Genomic DNA, 17,821 nt, shown 5'->3' with positions numbered 1-17,821 from the left:
CAAGACTGTGGAAAATGTTGGAGATGGTTGTTTTTAATTCAGGACCTTTCTCAAATCAACTCATTATGCTTAGACAGTTCTGCCTGAACAATGAATTAAAGAATAGGCAGAGGGAGAAAAAAGTTTAATTTGGAAGAGGTGGTAATGGAGGAACAGGATCTTAATCAGTTGGAAGGAGTTTAATGGGGGAATTGGAGAGAATTTTTAAAAATTATTATTTTTTCGAGACATGGTCTTGCTCTGTTGTCCAGGGTGGAGTGCAGTGGTGTGATCACATTTCATTGCAGCCTTGACTTCCCCAGTTCAAGCAACCGTCCCGCCTCAGCCTCTCAAGTTGCTGGGACTACAGGAGCATGCCACCATGCCTGGCTAATTTTGTTTTCTTTTTTATAGAGACAGGGCCTCACTATGTTGCCCAGTCAGGTCTTGAACTCCCAGGCTGAAATCATCCTCTGCCTTTGCCTCCTGCCTTGGCCTCCCAAAGTGCTGGGATTACAGGCATGAGACATGGCGCCTGACCTATTTTTTAAGTAACATAGTTATCTATGTCATTTGCCCTGCCTTCTTCACAAAGGACAGACCTGTGCCTTTAAAGAAATTTATATTTGGCTACAAAATCAATTTTTGATTCATGAATAGAGAGTTGAAATGATAAGGGTTTTGGGTTACTGTGGATCAGTTAGAAAATGAAAAATTTTAATTGCCATTTCAATGACAGGAAAGGATTTGACTACTGACTCTCCTAGTTAAAGGAGCAAGTTCATTATCATTAGAATAACATTACTAAAATATATATTCCCATTTAATCCCCATTCATTCCCTGCAGTTGTTGAATGCTTTCTATTTGTCTGGTGCAGGGACTACTAAGTACTGTTTTCCTGGAGACTGTTAATAGTCTGCTGGAGAGACCTATATATGAGTGTGATTGATATAGAAGATATTTTATGTGAGCATCTAGAGGAGGTATCTAAATTAGCCTAAAGGATAGGGATGATTTCCTAGATGAAGTAACGCCTTAGGTCAGCATTTGTGTTCAGGGTTTGTGGGGAATGCCAGAGTCAAGGAGGATACAGAGGATGAATGTGAGCTGGACTTTGAAATTTGGCTGGAGCCAAAGACAGCGTAGTGGAGATGGAGCTTAGAGTTATTGGCAGGAACTTACTGTGTAAGCGAATTTGAGTGTTTTCCTGAAAACCTATTAAATAATTAGATAACCTAATGAATAATACTAGACCTAGTAAATAATTTTTGGCAGAGGAGCAGCATGATCACATTTCATTTTTAGAAAATTTACCTTCATAGCAGGGTTTTCAGCTTGATAGTGGTGAGACTAGTGAAGAGGTCATTCATTGATGTGTCAGGGAGAGAAATGATTAGAACTTGAACTAAGGAATTGATAGTAGGAATGGAGCAGACAGACTGCTGACATTTTAAGGACAGTGTGTAAGATTTGATGACCATGTGTTCAGTAGTTGAGTGTATATACCATATGTAGATCTGGAATACATGGAGCTAAAGCTGTGGGTGTCAACGTAGTCACCGAGTGAGGTATATAAATGGAAAGATTGAAGAGCACCTAGATAAAGCAAAGTGTTGGAGAATACATACTTAAATACTGAGTGGAGAAAATTGCAGCCTGACAAGGAATGAACAGAAGGATAGGAAGAAAACCAGGAATAAAGTGAGAGTGGAAACTGAGAATTCAAATAATCTGCAAATGACTGTTAAGGAAGCAGTCAGCATTGTCAGATGCCTTAGAGTGGTCAGATGTAATTTTGTTTTGTTTTTTTTTTTTTTTTGAAATAGGGTCTCGCTCTGTTGTGAGGAGTGCAGTGGCATGATCATAGCTTACTGCAACCTCGACCTCCCAGGCTCAAGAAATCTTCCCACTTCAACCTCCCAAGTAGCTGGGACTATAGGCACTCACCACCATACCTGGCTGTTAATTTTTTTTTTTTTTAAACTTGCTTTGTTGCCCAACCTAGTCTCTAACTCCTGGGCACAAGCTGTCCTCCTGCCTCAGCCTCCCAAAGTGCTGGGGTTACAGGCAAGAGCCTCCACACCTGGCAGATGTAATATTTTGAAAACATGTTAAGACAAATTAATATGAAAGTTGAGCAGGTAGTCAAAGCAAGGTTTCAGAAGAAAGTACAGACTGGCGTAGGAGTAAGGTGTTTATCTCTTTTGGTGTTTATTCTGTAATCTTCAAAGGCTCTTGGAAACCTCTGTTCTTCCTTGTTTTGAACAGTCAAGGAAATAATTCTTGTACATGGTAGAAGTAAGCTACTATTGCAATAAAAATTACATATAATAACAAGTTTGATTCTTTGCTAAACTCTTTTTTTTTTGAGACGGAGTCTCGCTCTGTCACCCAGGCAGGAGTGCAGTGGCCGGATCTCAGCTCACTGCAAGCTCCGCCTCCCGGGTTTACGCCATTCTCCTGCCTCAGCCTCCCGAGTAGCTGGGACTACAGGCGCCAGCCACCTCGCCCGGCTAGCTTTTTGTATTTTTTAGTAGAGACGGGGTTTCACCATGTTAGCCAGGATGATCTCGAACTCCTGACCTTGTGATCCGCCCGTCTCAGCCTCCCAAAGTGCTGGGATTACAGGCTTGAGCCACCGCGCCCGGCCCTTTGCTAAACTCTTAAAAATGGAAATCTAATCCGTTTTTGCTTTTAGGCCTCTCTGTAAGTAGGCGTCTTTTAAAATGAACTTCTACTTCTTGTTAAGCACAAATTTGTGTAATTTCCTATTTGACTAGCTTGAATATCCAATTCCTGAGTTTTTAGTTCATATTTACTTTTTTTAATCCTTAATTTTTAAAAAATTTTAAATTAATTATTTATTTTTGAGACAGAGTCTCTCTGTGTTGCCCAGGCTGGAGTGCAGTGGTAGGATCTTGGCTCACTGTAACCTCCATCTCCTGGATTTAAGTGATTCTCCTGCCTCATCCTCCTGAGTAGCTGGGACTACGGGCACAAGTAGCTGGACTACAGGCATGCACTACCATGCCTGGCTAATTTTTGTTTTTTGTTTTTTTGTTTTTTTTTTTACTAGAAATGAGGTTTCACCATGTTGGCCAGACTGGTCTCGAACCCTTGAGCTCAAGTGATCTGCCTGCCTTGGCCACCTAAAGTGCTGGGATTATAAGCATGAGCCACTGGCCCCGGCCTAATTAATTAATTTAAAAACAGGGTGTCACTTTGTTACTCAGGCTGTATACGTGTGTGTGTGTGTGTGTGTGTGTGTGTGTATATATAATTTTTTTTTTTTTTTTTTGAGACAGTCTCGCTCTGTTGCCCAGGCTGGAATGCAGTGGTGTGGTCTCGGCTCACTGCAACCTCCACCTCCCTGGTTCGAGTGATTGTCCTTCCTCAGCCTCCGAAGTAGTTGGGATCACAGGTGTGCACCACCACACTCCGCTAATTTTTTGTATTTTTAGTAGAGACAGGGATTTACCATGTTGGCTGGGCTGGTTTTGAACTCCTGACTTCAAGTGATCCGCTTGCCTCGGCCTCCCAAAGTGCTAGGATTACAGGTGTGAGCCACTGTGCTTGGCAATATACTTCTTATAGTTTAAAATTTTTTAGAGATGGGGTCTTGCTATGTTGCTCAGGCTGATCTCAAACTCCTGGCCTCAAGCGGTCCTCCCATCTGAGCAGCAGGGACTACAGGTAAGTGCCACAGCATCTGGCTTTTTGTAATTTTAACAGCTTTATTGGTATCTTGTTACTTGAGAAGTTATGCTCTAAGTATATACTTTAAAATAATTTTGTTTCCTAAAGTCTGTGCTATTTAATTATATAACAAAAGGTTGACTTCATTTTAAATCTTGAAGACTAGTTTAAAACCTTTGATTTTTTTTCTTTTTTGAAGTTTTTTTGGGGAATGATCTCAATTATAGACTAGGAAGATAGATAGATTGAGTGCTAGATTTTAAATTATTTAATTTATGCTGAAATTGGGAGCATGGTGAGTGGGAATATTGTTTTTACTCTCCCAGTATTGTTGATTAGCCTTTTGTTGGGAGAATGCGTAACGGAAATTCATCTAGCATCTGCTAGTTTAAAGTTGAGAGAAATGTAAAGAGAACTTTTTTGGTTATAAGGTAATGCCCTATTCTGAAGATACGGGCCTTTTCAGAAGCATGAAAATTAGTTTTAGTAATTCTTGATTTGTACCATTTTCCTTCCTACTTCTGCTTTGTTTTGAAATAATTCTGTCTGGCACTTTCTGTTCCAGCCCAAAGTGAGATGAGAATAATTCGTTTTGTGTCTGAAGAAACATGCTTGGTTGACAGAGGAAGGAATAGTAAAGTTGGAGATAAAAGACCTGAATATCTCTATTTCATTTTATTTTATTTTTAGACAAAGTGTTGCTCTGTTGCCCAGGCTGGAGTGCAGTGGTGCAGTCTCGGCTCACTACAACCTCCACCCGATGGGTTCAAGAGATTCTCCTGCCTCAGCCTCCTGAGTAGCTGGAAGTACAGGCATGCGCCACCACACCTGGCTAATTTTTTTGTGTTTTTAGTAGAGACGGTGTTTCACCACGTTGGTCAGGCTGGTCTCCAGCTCCTGACCCCAAATGATCTGCCTACCTCAGCCTCCCATGTGCTGGGATTACAGGTGTGAGCCACCGCACCTAGCCATTCTTTGTACCTCTTATCACAGTTTGTCATCACAACATTTTTGGAATCAGATGATTTGACCAATGTCATTTTCACTGGTTAGACTGCAAGCTTTATAAAGGCAGCATCCAAGATCTCCTTTTACTTATTTAAGCCTACTAATATATCGTTTCACATATGAGAGATTTTCCTGCCAGCTAAATTCTGACAAATGAAATTGCTGGGTCAAAGGGTAGATACAAACAAATATTTCTGATACATCACACAAGAATGGTTGCAGCTCTAGTGAAGCGTCTTGTTCATGGAACATGCTCATGGTTTTGATTTGAGAACTGTCAATTATATCTTGGTTAAGCTATTTAATAATTTTTAAATTAAGGTAAATTGGCATTCATTGCTTAGCAAATATTAGTGACTGCCTAATAGGTGCCAGGAATATTGTAAAGAGCAAATAGGATCCCTGCGCCCTTGGAGCTGGGTGTTAGTGATTGAGATATATATATATGGAAACATGCTTGGTTGTACAGAGGAAGGAACAGTAAAAATGGAGATAAAAGACCTGAATACCTCTATTTTATTTTATTTTATTATTTTATATATATATATATATATATATATTTGAGAGAGTTTCTTGCTCTGTTGCTCTGTTGCCCAGGCTAGAGTGCAGTGGCATGATCATGGCCCACTGCAGCCTTGACCTTCCTGGGCTCAAGTGATCCCCCTTTAGCCTCCCCAGTATCTGTGACTACAGGCATGTGCCACTGCCATGCCCAACTAATTTTTTTTTTTTTTTGAGACGAAATTTCACTCTTGTTGCCCAGGCTGGAGTGCAATGGTGCGATCTCAGCTCACCACAACCTCCACCTCCCGGGTTTAAGCGATTTTCCTGCCTCAGCCTCCCAAGTAGCTGGGATTACAGGCATGCACCACCAGGCCTGGCTAATTTTGTAATTTTAATAGAGACAGGGTTTCACCGTGTTGGTCAGGCTGGTCTTGAACTCCCGACCTCAGGTGATCCGCCCACCTCGGCCTCCCGAAGTGCTGGGATTGCAGGGGGCAGCCACTGCGCCTGGACTGTGTTTTTTGTATAGACTGGGTTTCACCATATTGGCCAGGCTGGTCTCGAGTGCCTGAGCTCAAGTGATCTGCTCGCCTTGGCCTCCTGGAGTGTTGGGATTACAGGTCTGAGCCACTGTGCCTGGCCTGAGATATATTTAAATTAAAATAAACACTCAGAAAAATGGTGTAATTACAAATTTATAGGTTTTGAGAGAGTATAAGAGAGGGACCAGATCTAGTGGGTGAGTGGATGAGTATCAATGACCCTTTCTTGAGGAAGCGATATTGTTGCTGAGGTCTAAGTGAGTTATAGGTGTTAATTTGTGGAGGGCTGTGTTTGTGTATAGAACATTCTGGGGAGAGGAAACATTCTGAACAAAGATCCCGAGGTATGAGGGAACATGCAGGGCTTTGTATTTGAATGACAGAAGCATCTTCTGGGCTTCAACCTCTTATAGGTTTCTTTTCTTTTTCTTTTTTTTTTTTTAAAGACAGAGTCTCGCTCTGTTGTCCAGGCTGGAGTGCAGTGGCACACGCAATCTTGGCTCACTGCAACCTCTGCCTCCTAGGTTCAAGCCATTCTCCTGCCTCAGCCTTCTGAGTAGCTGGGATTCCAGGCATGCACCACTGCTCCTGGCTAATTTTCTTTTTCTTTTTTTTTTTAAGTAGAGTCAGGGTTTCACCATGTTGGTCAGATCGGTCTCAAACTCCTGACCTCAAGTGATCTGCCCGCCTCACTCTTATAGGTTTATTAACATTTTACTTTTTAAGCCGTAGTTTCCTCATCTGTAAAATAAAGGAACTTATTAAGAATTTTTATTTTTTTAAGAATTCAAGATCATGAATGGATAGTTTCTGGGACCCAGCCTAGCACCTAGCACATATTATGTACTCAATAAATGGTAACTGCTATTTTCATGCATGTCATGTTGCTTTCTCCAAAACTGAGCTAATTTACAAAATGCCATTAGTACTATAAAAGTATATTTGTAATCCATCATCTTTGCCAATTTTGTTTAAGCATTTTAATGCTATTTTAATACAGTTCACAATGGTGTCTAGAAGTCACATTAAAATGTATTTCTTTAGTTGCTAGCAAGGCTGCGTGCATTTTTCCATATTACATTTTTGCTTGTTTGTTTTGAGACAGGGTCTAACTCTGTTGCCCGGGCTGGAGTGCAGGGGCATAATCATGGCTTACTGCAGCTTCAACCTCCTAGGCTCAAGCAATCCTCCCACCTCAGCCTCCCGAGTAGCTAGGACTACAGACGTGCACCACCATGCCTGGCTGATTTTTTTGTTTGTTTGTTTGTTTTGGTAGAGAGGAGGTCTCGCTATGTTACCCAGGCTGGCCTCAAACTCCTGGACTCAAGTGATCCTCTCACCTTGGCCTCCCAAAGTGCTGGTATTACAGGTGTGAGCCGCCACACCTGACCTTTTTTTAGTTTATTATATGAATGTTTTTAATAATATCACTAGTCTGTAGTAATGCAGTTAATATTTGAAGAGTTTGTATTGTACAGTTTGTCACCTGATTTATCACGTGTAATAATTCTGGAGGTTAATTTGGGATTTTCTTTTCTTGTTTTTTTTTTTTTTTTTTTTTTTTTTTTGAAAAGGAGTTTCATTCTGTTGTCCAGGCTGGAGTGCAGTGGCACTATTTTGGCTCACTGAAACCTCCATCCTCCAGGTTCAAGTGATTCTCCTGCCTCAGCCTCCCGAGTAACTGGGATTACAGGTGCGCACCACCACGCCCAGCTAAGTTTTATTTTTAGTAGAGGTGGGGTTTCACCATGTTGGCCAGGGCTGGTCTCGAACTCCTGACCTTAAGTGATCCACCTGCCTTGGCCTCCCAAAGTGCTGGCTGGGATTATAGGTGTGAGCCACCATGCCCGGCCAATTTAGGATTTTCTAACAAAATCGTTTTGTGATCTAAATTGATTTTTTGCTTTTCTATATTTTTCTGCCTTGAAATATTTGTTTTTATAGCCTGTGTGTGTGTGTGTGTGTGTGTGTGTGTGTATTTTGAATCCAGACCATTCCGTTTATTAGTGGTGTGTCAATATTTTTGAAAGTAAATGCTGAATAGAAATTATTGGCTTTGTTTCTCCTTTTTAGTAAAAATTCGTTTAGCATTTGTTTATTTTTCAATTTTTGATTAGAGACTAATTTTAATTTAACTCTGTTGATCAGGCTGGATTTCAGTGGTGTGATCATTGTTCACTGTAGCTTTGAACTCCTGGAGTCAAGGAATCCTACTGCCTCATCCTTGCAAGTAGCTGAGACTACAGGTGCACACCACCACACTTCACTAATTTTTAAAAATTTTTGTAGAGATGGGGAAATCTCACTGTGTTGCCCAGGCTGGTCTTGAACCCCTAGGCTCCAAGTGATCCTCCTGCCTCAGCCTCCCAAAGTGTTGAGATTACAGGTGTGAGCCACTGTGTCTGGTCTCATTCAGCATTTGATTAAACATTTTTGTGTACCTGATATTCAAGGCACCAAGAAAAAAAAAATGGTTTGTCCTTCAAGGAACACAATCAATAAACAGCAATTTTCCACTAAATAACATTTTTTAAAATCTCTTTTTATCGTTACAATTTTTTTTTAGACCAGAATACATGCTGAGCTTTTGAAAACTTTATAGCAAATTAGGAATAGGCTCAAAAACTTTTTCTTTTTTTTTTTTTTGGAGACAGAGTCTAGTTCTGTCACCCATGCCAGAGTGCAGTGGCCTAATCTTGGCTCACTGCAATCTCTGCCTCTTGGGTTCAAGCGATTCTGGTGAGTTAGCCCCCCAGATAGTTGGGATTACAGGCATACGCCACCACGCCTGGCTAATTTTTGTATTTTTAGTAGAGACGGGGTTTCATCATGTTGACCAGGCTGGTCTTGAACTCCTGAGGTCAAGTGATCCCCCTACCTCGGCCTCCCAAAGTGTTGAGATTACATGCATGAGCCACGGGGCCTGGCCTAAAACTTAAAAAACAAACAAACAAAAAAATCTACCTTAAGGGTGGCTTCCCTACAATCTATAGCAAATATACCTAGTTGTAAACTTTAGGTGCTTTTCTAGTTAGGAAGTAGTCAAAGATGTCCGCATCACCCCTGACATTTAACATTGTGTTTCAGACAATTCAATGAGAAAAGAAGAAATAAGATACACAGAGCTGGAAAAGGAAGAGATAACATGTCGTAATTTATTGATTAAAAACAAGAGAAACGAGTACAGAGAGGTTTGATGCAAGAACAGACAAAAATCAACAACTTATCTTTATGCCAGCAGTAATCAATCAGATAAAACATTTAATAAAAGAAAAACCTCACTTACAATAGCAACAAAATTATAAAGTTCTTTGGACTAAACAATAAAAATATACACAGCTTCTTGAAGAAAATTACAAAACTTTATTGAAAAGCATAAGAGAACATGAAATTTATGGTTAGAAAGATTTAATAAATTTAAGGTATCAATTTTCTCCACACAGTTCTAAACATACAGTTCTGGTGAAGTCCCAACATGATGTTTTGGTAGAACTTGAAAAATGGATTAAAAAATTCTAATGAAGAGTTAATGACTATGAATAACTAAGAAAATATTTGAAAAAGAACATAGAGATAGCACAACCCTATCAGATATAATGAGATATTAGGAAACAATAGTAATTAAAATAGTATGGTTGGCTTCTTTGATTTTCCTGTCAAAATGTTATTAAATTAAAAATACAAACATACAAGATGAAAATTAAAAAATCATATGCTTTTATTTTTTTTTTGAGGCGGAGTCTCCCTCTGTACCCCAGGCTGGAGTGCAGTGGCGCCATCTTGGCTCACTGCAACTTCCGCCTCCTGAGTTCAAGTGATTCTCCTGCCTCAGCCTCCTGAGTAACTGGGATCACAGGCACCTGCCACCATACCTAGCTAATTTTTGTATTTTTAGTAGAGACAGGTTTCACCATGTTGGCCAGGCTGGTCTTGAACTCCTGACCTCAATTGATCCGCCCACTTCGGCCTCCCAAAGTGCTGGGATTACAGGCATGAGCCACTGCACCTGGCCAAATCATATTGTGTTCATTCAGCGGTAGATAAATGACTAGAATATAGTATAGAGTCCAGAAATAGTTACACATATATTTTGGAACTTTTTATCTTTGATAGATGTGACATTGCAAATGAATGAGGAAAAGGTGGCTTTGATCAGTAAGATAGTATTTGGGCAATAGCTTTATATGTAGAATCTCTGCCGTGTGCTATACATAATAATATTTCTAGATGGATTGAAAACTTTAATGAGCAAAGCTTAAACTTTAGAAGGAAATGTGGGGGAATATCTCTGATCTTGAAGTGGGGAATTCTTAAGACTGCAAAAACGTAAACCATAATTTTAGGAAAAGGTCATGACTGAAAGTTAAAAAATGTCCATATCAGAAGACCAGAAGCAAGGTTAAAGACAAATGATGGACTAAACAGTAATGTAGTCTATTCTGCTTGCTACAACAGATTATATCAGAATGGATAGATTTATATGTGACTTTTTTTTTCCCTGAAAATTGTTTTGGTCCATCAACAAATGGCAGCTGAAGGAAAGCACACTAAAAACATAGCTGAATATAACAAACCACGGAATTAAGCACTGTAACACAAGGTGCCCAACCTTCATCTTCTTAGTTCAGTTTGGCTATGAGTTCTCTATTGGAATACCTATTGCATGTATCTCCTTTCCCTTGTGCATTTTAAATTTATTTCCATAATTTACCAGCTTCAACCACTTATCCCTCTCTTCTTTTAAAACAAATTTAGGGTGAAATGTTTATTAGGAACTTTACATACCTTTTCAGAATCGTTCGTATTTTTTTTTGAGACGGAGTCTTGCTCTGTTGCCCAGGCTGGAGTGCAGTGGCCGGATCTCAGCTCACTGCAAGCTTCACCTCCCGGGTTCACGCTATTCTCCTGCCTCAGCCTCTGGAGTAGCTGGGACTACAGGCACCCGCCACCTCGCCCGGCTAGTTTTTTTTTTTTTTTTTTTGTATTTTTTAGTAGAGACGGGGTTTCACCGTGTTAGCCAGGATGGACTTGATCTCCTGACCTCGTGATCTGCCCGTCTCAGCCTCCCAAAGTGCTGGGATTACAGGCTTGAGCCACCGGGCCCGGCTGGTTCCTATTTTTATTTGGATTGTTTGGGTTTTGTTAGTAGTCTGGAGACAAGGTTGCACGAGTGGTCTATTCCAACCATTTTTTTCCATAAGCCCTGTAAGTGTCAGTGTGCAGGTATGCAGAATGCAAAGTTTTTCAGTGTTTCATATGTTACATTATATCAGAAATGCCTTCAGTGATACTAAATGATTTAGTATCCAGAAGATATAGTTCTAAGTTATAAATCATTTCTCCTCAGAACTTTGAACACATCATTCTATTGTTTTGTCATTTGTTATTGCTCATGAGTTTGATGCTAATCTGATTCTCTTTCCTTAGTAGGTGATCTATTTTTACTTGCTTTGTGGAAGATATTAGAAGTTGAAAAATTATTTTTTAATTTTTATGTATGTATGTATGTATTTATTTATTTATTTTTTTTTTTGAGACAGAGTCTCACTGTATCACCCAGGCTGGAGTGCACTGGTGCAATCTTGGCTCACTGCAAGCTCCACCTCCCGGGTTCATGCCGTTCTCCTGCCTCAGCCTCCTGAGTAGCTGGGACTACAGGCACCCTCCACCACGCCTGGCTAATTTTTTGTATTTTTAGTAGAGACGGGGTTTCACCGTGTTAGCCAGGATGGTCTCGATCTCCTGACCTCATGATCCGCCCACCTTGGCCTCCCAAGGTGCTGTGATTACAGGCATGAGCCACTGCGCTTGGCCGAACAATTATTATTTGAAATTTTTTCCGGTAATCTATCTGGTTGTGACTCTTAAGTTTATTGTACAGGTCATTCACTTGTCTCTATTCTGCTGACATATTTTTTAGCTCTGGAAATTCCCCTCACACTCTCACTTTCTCCTTTTGTTTCTTTAAACATAATTTTCTCTGTCTGTCTCCTGTGGCTGTTGGGCCACTGGATTAGGGCTCTTATGTGTTAACTGTCTCTGGTTAAATTCACTTTCCTTTTTTTCTTTTTCTTTTTTTTTTCTTTGGAGATGGAGTCTTGCTCTGTCACCCAGGCTGGAGTGCAGTGGCGTGATCTCGGCTCACTGCAACCTCTGCCTCCTGGGTTTAAGCAATTCTCCTGCCTCAGCCTCCCGAGTAGCTGGGACTGCAGGTGCACGCCGCCATGCCTGGCTAATTTTTTTTGTATTTTTGTATTTTAGTAGAGACGGGGTTTCACCATGTTGGCCAGGCTGGTGTCAAATTCCTGAGCTCAGGCAATCCGCCCTCCTCAGCCTCCCAAAGTGCTGGGATTACAGGTGTGATCCACTGCACCTGGCCCACTTTCCTTTTTTTCTAGTAATTCATTCTCTTTTAAATTTTAGCAGTTTTTTTTTTTTAAGGCCAGTTAGAAGATAATCTTAATTTAGTTTTTTGTTTTGTTTTGTTTTTGAGACAGAGTCTCACCCTGTCACCCAGGCTGGAGTGCAATGGTGTGATCTCAGCTTACTGCAACCTCTGCCTCCCTGATTAAAATGATTCTCCTGCCTCAGCCTCCCAAGCAGCTGGCTTACAGGCACGCGCCACCACGCCTGGCTAATGTTTTGTATCATTAGTCAAGACGGGGTTTCACCATGTTGGCCAGGCTAGTCTCGAACTCCTGACCTTGTGATCCACCTGCCTCGGCCTCCCAAAGTGCTGGGATTACAGGCGTGAGCCACTGCTCCCGGTCTTATTTAGTTATTTTTATAACAGTTTTACTATAACTCCCCTTGTGTAAGGGGTATTCCTTTTCTTTTTTTTGAGACAGAGTCCCGCTCTGTTGCCCAGAGTGGAGGGCAGTAGCGTGATCTCGGTTCACTGCAGCCTCCACCTCCCAGGTACAAGTGATTCTCCTGCCTCAGCCTCCTGAGTAGCTGGGATTACAGGCACCCTCCACCACACCTGGCTGATTTTTGTATTTTTAGTGTAGATAGAGTTTTGCCATGTTGGCCAAGCTGGTCTTGAACTCCTGACTTCAGGTGATCCACCCACCTCGGCTCCCCAAAGTGCTGGGATTACAGGCATTAGCCACCATGCCTGGCCAAATATTTTTTATTTAAGTGTAAAATGCATACAGAAACATGTCCCTATCACAAATGTCCATCTCAGTGAATTTTCCCAAATTGAGTACACCCATATCAAGCAACCATTCAGCACCTATGTCAAGCAACAGAACATTAGCATCCCAGAAACTCCCCTAATGTTCCCTCACCAAGGGAACATATCCCACCTCCTTCAGGATACCATTATCCTGACCTTTAAATAGTTGAACTGCTTTTTGTAGATTGTAAAAATAGAATCATGCAGTTTCTACTCTTTTATATCTGGCTTATTTAGCTCAACATTATATCGTTATGTTCACGTTGTTGCTTATAGCTGTAACATTTTCATTCTCAATATATCATATTGTAGTTTTCATTTTGTGAATATACCATAATTAGTTATGCATTCTTCTGTTGGCAGACCTATGTATAGTTTTCAGTTTGGGGCTATTATAAATAGTGTGGCTAAGAACTTTCTAGCAAATTTTTTCTGATTATATATGTAATTTTTGTTTTGTTTCCAAATAAATGCAGGGTCTCACTTTTGCTCAGGCAGGAGTGTAATGGAGTGATCATAGCTCACTGCAGCCTTGACCCCCTGGGCTCAAGCAATCCTCCTTTCTTAGTCTCTCAAGTAGGTAGGACTACAGGCATGCACCACCGTGCCCAGCTAATTTTTTATTTTTATTTTTAATTTTTTTATAGGAGCAGAGTCTCACTATGTTGTCCAGTCTGGCCTCAAACTCCTGGCCTCAAGTAATCCTCCTGCCTTGGCCTCCCAAAGTGCTGGGATTATAGGCATAAGCCACTGCCTGTGGTTTTATGTATATAGGTTTGATGGGTATATACTTCAGAGTGGAATTTATGGGCTCTAATGGATATTGCCACCCAGTTTTCCAAATGGTTGTATAAATTTATACTCCCATAGCATCCAATGTGAGTTTAGGTTGGTTCATATCCTCCCTAACACTTGGTATTTCCTACCTTTTTCATTTTTGTCTTTTTCTTTTTTTTTGAAACAAGGTCTCACTCACTCTGTCGCTCAGGCTGAAGTGCAGTGGCACAATCTTGGCTCACTGCAACCTCTGCCTCCCAGGCTCAAGTGATCCTCTTACCTCAGCCTCTCGAGTAGTTGGGACTACAGGCATGCGCCACCATGCCAGGCTAGTAGAGATGGGGTTTCGCCATGTTGCTCAGGCTGGTCTTGTGAGATTAAGCTATTTGCCCCGCTAGCCTCTCAAAGTGCAGGATTACAGGTGTGAGCCACTGTGCCTGGCCATTGTTTTATTATTACTATTTTTTTAGAGACAGGGTCATGCTGTGTTACCCAGGTGGGCCTTGAACTCATTGGCTCAAGAGACCCTCCCACCTCAGCCTCCCAAGTGGCTAAGACTACAGGTACATGCTGCTGTGCCCAGATTTGGTTACTTTTACTATTTTTAAAACTAGTTTTGCTGGGGACCACGGCTCACACCTGTAATCCCAACACTTTGGGAGGCCAAGACGGCTGGATCACTTGAACTCAGGAGTTCAAGACTAACTTGGGCAACTGGCGAAATCCCATCTCTACAAAAAGTACAAAAATTAGCCATCGCAGTGATGTGTGCCTGTAGTCCCACCTACTGGGGAGCTGAGGTAGGAAAATTACTTGAGCCCTGGAGGCGGAGGTTGCAGTGAACCAAGATCGCATCAGTGCACTCCAGCCTGGGCGACAGAGCGAAGCTCTGTCTCAAAAAAATAAAAATAAATAAATAAAAGTAGTTTTTAGTTTGACAAGGGAAAACTGGCATCTTGTTTACTTTGAGTTATTTTGGTTTCTGGCTATGGTAAATATTTTTAATTGTTATTGTGTTTTGAGAGACAGTATTGCTCTGTCACCCAGGCTGGAATGCAGTGGCACTTTCATAGCTCACTACAGCTTCAACCTCCTGTGCTCAAGTGATCCTTCGCCTCAGCCTCCTGAGTAGCTGGGACTAGATGTGCATGCTATCATACCCAGCTAATTTTTTTTATTTTTAATTTTTGTAGAGATAGTGTCTTGCTATGTTGCCCAGTCTAGTCTTCAACTCCTTGCCTCAAGCCATCCTCCAGCCTTGACCTCCCAAAGCACTGGGATTATAGGCGTGAGCCACTGTACCCTGCCTAATGTTTGTAGTATTAATCAGTAATGACTTCTAGTGCTGTTTTAATGATGTTAGCTACCATTTGTTGAGCACTTTCCTGACTATCACAAATACTGTGTTATCTATTTTAATCCTCTGAACAGCCCAGTCAATTGTAGATACTTTTAATATTTCATGACTGAGGAAACTGATTTTATAAGGGAAAACTGACTTGTTTAAAAGTGCTACATTGGCCAGGCGCGGTGGCCCAAGCCTGTAATCCCAGCATTTTGGGAAGCTGAGACGGGCGGATCACGAGGTCAGGAGATCGAGACCATTCTGGCTAACCCGGTGAAACCCCGTCTCTACTAAAAAATACAAAAAAAACTAGCCGGGCGAGGTGGCGGGCACCTGTAATCCCAGCTACTCGGGAGGCTGAGGCAGAAGAATGACGTAAACCCGGAAGGCGGAGCTTGCAGTGAGCTGAGATCTGGCCACTGCACTCCAGCCTGGGCGACAGAGCGAGACTCCATCTCAAAAAAAAAAAAAAAAAAAAAGGTGCTACATCGTTAAGAAACTCAGGTTATGTGATCTGTTACTGCACCATTTCCCCTCAACTTTTGTTATGAGGAATATTCATATATATTTATAGGAGATTGGATTAAATGTATATATATTCTAGATCCCAGATATATATGTCTGTAATTTAACTGGTTCTCTTAAAAGCAAAATGATCAAATAAGGTATTTGGTAGGGCTAGAGAAGATAAAAAGATTTTAGTTTGATTTTAATTAGAAAGTTGGTTATAAATGTTTAAAGCTGGAAGTATTCTTAAATATTTCTCAAATTACATTCCATTGCACAGTTTGGGAAATTTTCCTGTTTCCTGACCAGATAACTTTGAGTAACACCTATTAACACGCAGATAACTTTGGGTAACACCTAACTTTGGGTAAAACCTATTAACTTTATTCTAGAACTTCCCAAATCATTTGTGTGCTCTTTTGTAGTAGACCTGTTTATGTCTTGTGGAACAACATGTCACAAATACGTCAGTTTGAGACAAAAGCTTATGTCATTCATCCTTTTATTTTGTAAGGGGAGGAAATGGAGATCCAGTGTGGGTTAATTTGTTGGCCTAAGATTACACAGCTACTAAATGGCAGAGCCAGGATCCAGTTCTTCCTTTGTACCATGTTTCCTCTAGTAATATTATTAATATGTAGCATTAATATTTATTCATCATATACTGTGTTAGGAAGTTGTAAAGCAGACTTGAGTGTAATTTTTAAAATCTTCCCATCTAGTACTCTCTGATAACTACATATACAGTTCTTAAACTTCTGAGATTTATGTGCATATGAGTAGCCTAACTAATTTGAATACATATTTATAATCACTTGTTTGTATTTATAGAGATGAAAAGAGTAATTTTTTTCTGTAATTAATGTGTCACAATGTTTGGTTTAGCTTCTGTAGAAAATGTTTCCTGACTGCAATGAGGGAAAGCGGAGCACATTGTCCCCTGTGTCGTGGAAATGTGACTAGAAGAGAGAGAGCATGTCCTGAACGGGCCTTAGACCTTGAAAATATAATGCGGAAGTTTTCTGGTAGCTGCAGATGCTGTGCAAAACAGGTAGAGTAAATGTGACATATCTCTTCTTTGGAAGCCAAGTTTCTACTCTGAAATTCTTGTTTGAATTTTCTTGGTTGCTGCTTTTTTTGTTTTTTGTTTTTTTGTTTTTTTTGAAAAGATGAAAGGTATTTAGACTGGGAATTGAAAAGGCCAAAAAAAGCTGTGGTCATACATCTTCCTAGATTATAAACTTACTGAGAAATGAGACTGAAAAAAAATCACTGAATTTCATAATATTTAGCATGGCATTTTTCTAAAAGTAGTTTCTCATTGATTACTTACTTAAAGTAACTAAATTAGCAAGCTGGCATTTAGCTCATTTAAACCCCATTCTGGTACAAATTCAACCCTTAAGTTTTTCTCATGGTAGCATCATTATTGCAGCTTTGCACATAGAGATGTTACTAGTTTGGGCACATGGATTTATGTAGTTAAGGAACTCTAGCTGCTCACTTTACTTATGTATTTATGTATTTAAGAAATCACAAGCTCCGGCATGGTGGCTTACGCCTATAATCCCAGCACTTTGGGAGGCCAAGGTGGGTAGGTGACCTGAGGTCAGGAATTCGAGACCACCCTGACCAACATGGTGAAACCCCATCTCTACTAAAAATACAAAAATCAGCTGGTGTGGTGGTGCATGCCTACAATCCCAGCTACTTGGGAGGCTGAGGCAGAATTGTTTGAACCCAGGAGGTGGAGGTTGTGGTGAGCTGAGATTGTGCCATTGCACTCCACACTGGGCAACAAGAACAAAACTGTCAGGAAAAAAAAAAGAAAGAAATCACAAAATATTTGGTTAATTTTAAGGAACATGTAGGAAAATCAAGTGTTAACAAATAACCAGCATTAATTCTCTAATCTGGATTTTATTGTTTTATCATTTGGAGAAGGAATAAAATAGTGAGGGGTGGTTAGGCTTTGAGTATATCCATGTGTCTATAGATTTATCACCGGCATTTTTTCTAATAGCTAATGAATTCAGAGCAAAACTGGTTGCTATTTCATGCATTCACACAAGTCAGATCTGCTTTTCCATCTTTTTGAAGGAAGTGTTTGACAGGGCAATGAATTGAAGCTGGAAAACACACTTGAGAGATTCTGGCTATTCCTCTCAGTGAGAAACTGAAAAATGTTCCAAGTATTCCTGGGAACTTAATTTTTTTTTTCTTTTTTTGGAGACAAGGTCTCACTTTGTCACCCAGGCTGGAGTACAGTGGCACAGTCTTGG

At 40.6% G+C, this 17,821-nt stretch overlaps 1 protein-coding gene across 1 annotated transcript in view; it reads left to right on the top strand.

Annotated features, from left to right (window-relative positions):
• RNF138 (ring finger protein 138) overlaps positions 1 to 17,821 on the top strand; it is a 39,870-nt gene that overhangs the window by 3,248 nt on the left and 18,801 nt on the right. The window contains exon 3 of the mRNA XM_023207737.3: positions 16,425 to 16,590. Coding sequence (XP_023063505.1) covers positions 16,425 to 16,590 — 166 coding nt within the window. The remainder of the gene's footprint in view (positions 1 to 16,424; positions 16,591 to 17,821) is intronic.

The sequence above is a fragment of the Piliocolobus tephrosceles genome, chromosome 18 (assembly GCF_002776525.5).
Source record: "Piliocolobus tephrosceles isolate RC106 chromosome 18, ASM277652v3, whole genome shotgun sequence".
In the NCBI taxonomy this organism is placed as follows: domain Eukaryota; kingdom Metazoa; phylum Chordata; class Mammalia; order Primates; family Cercopithecidae; genus Piliocolobus; species Piliocolobus tephrosceles.
This window is presented reverse-complemented; position numbering and strand designations above follow the sequence as displayed.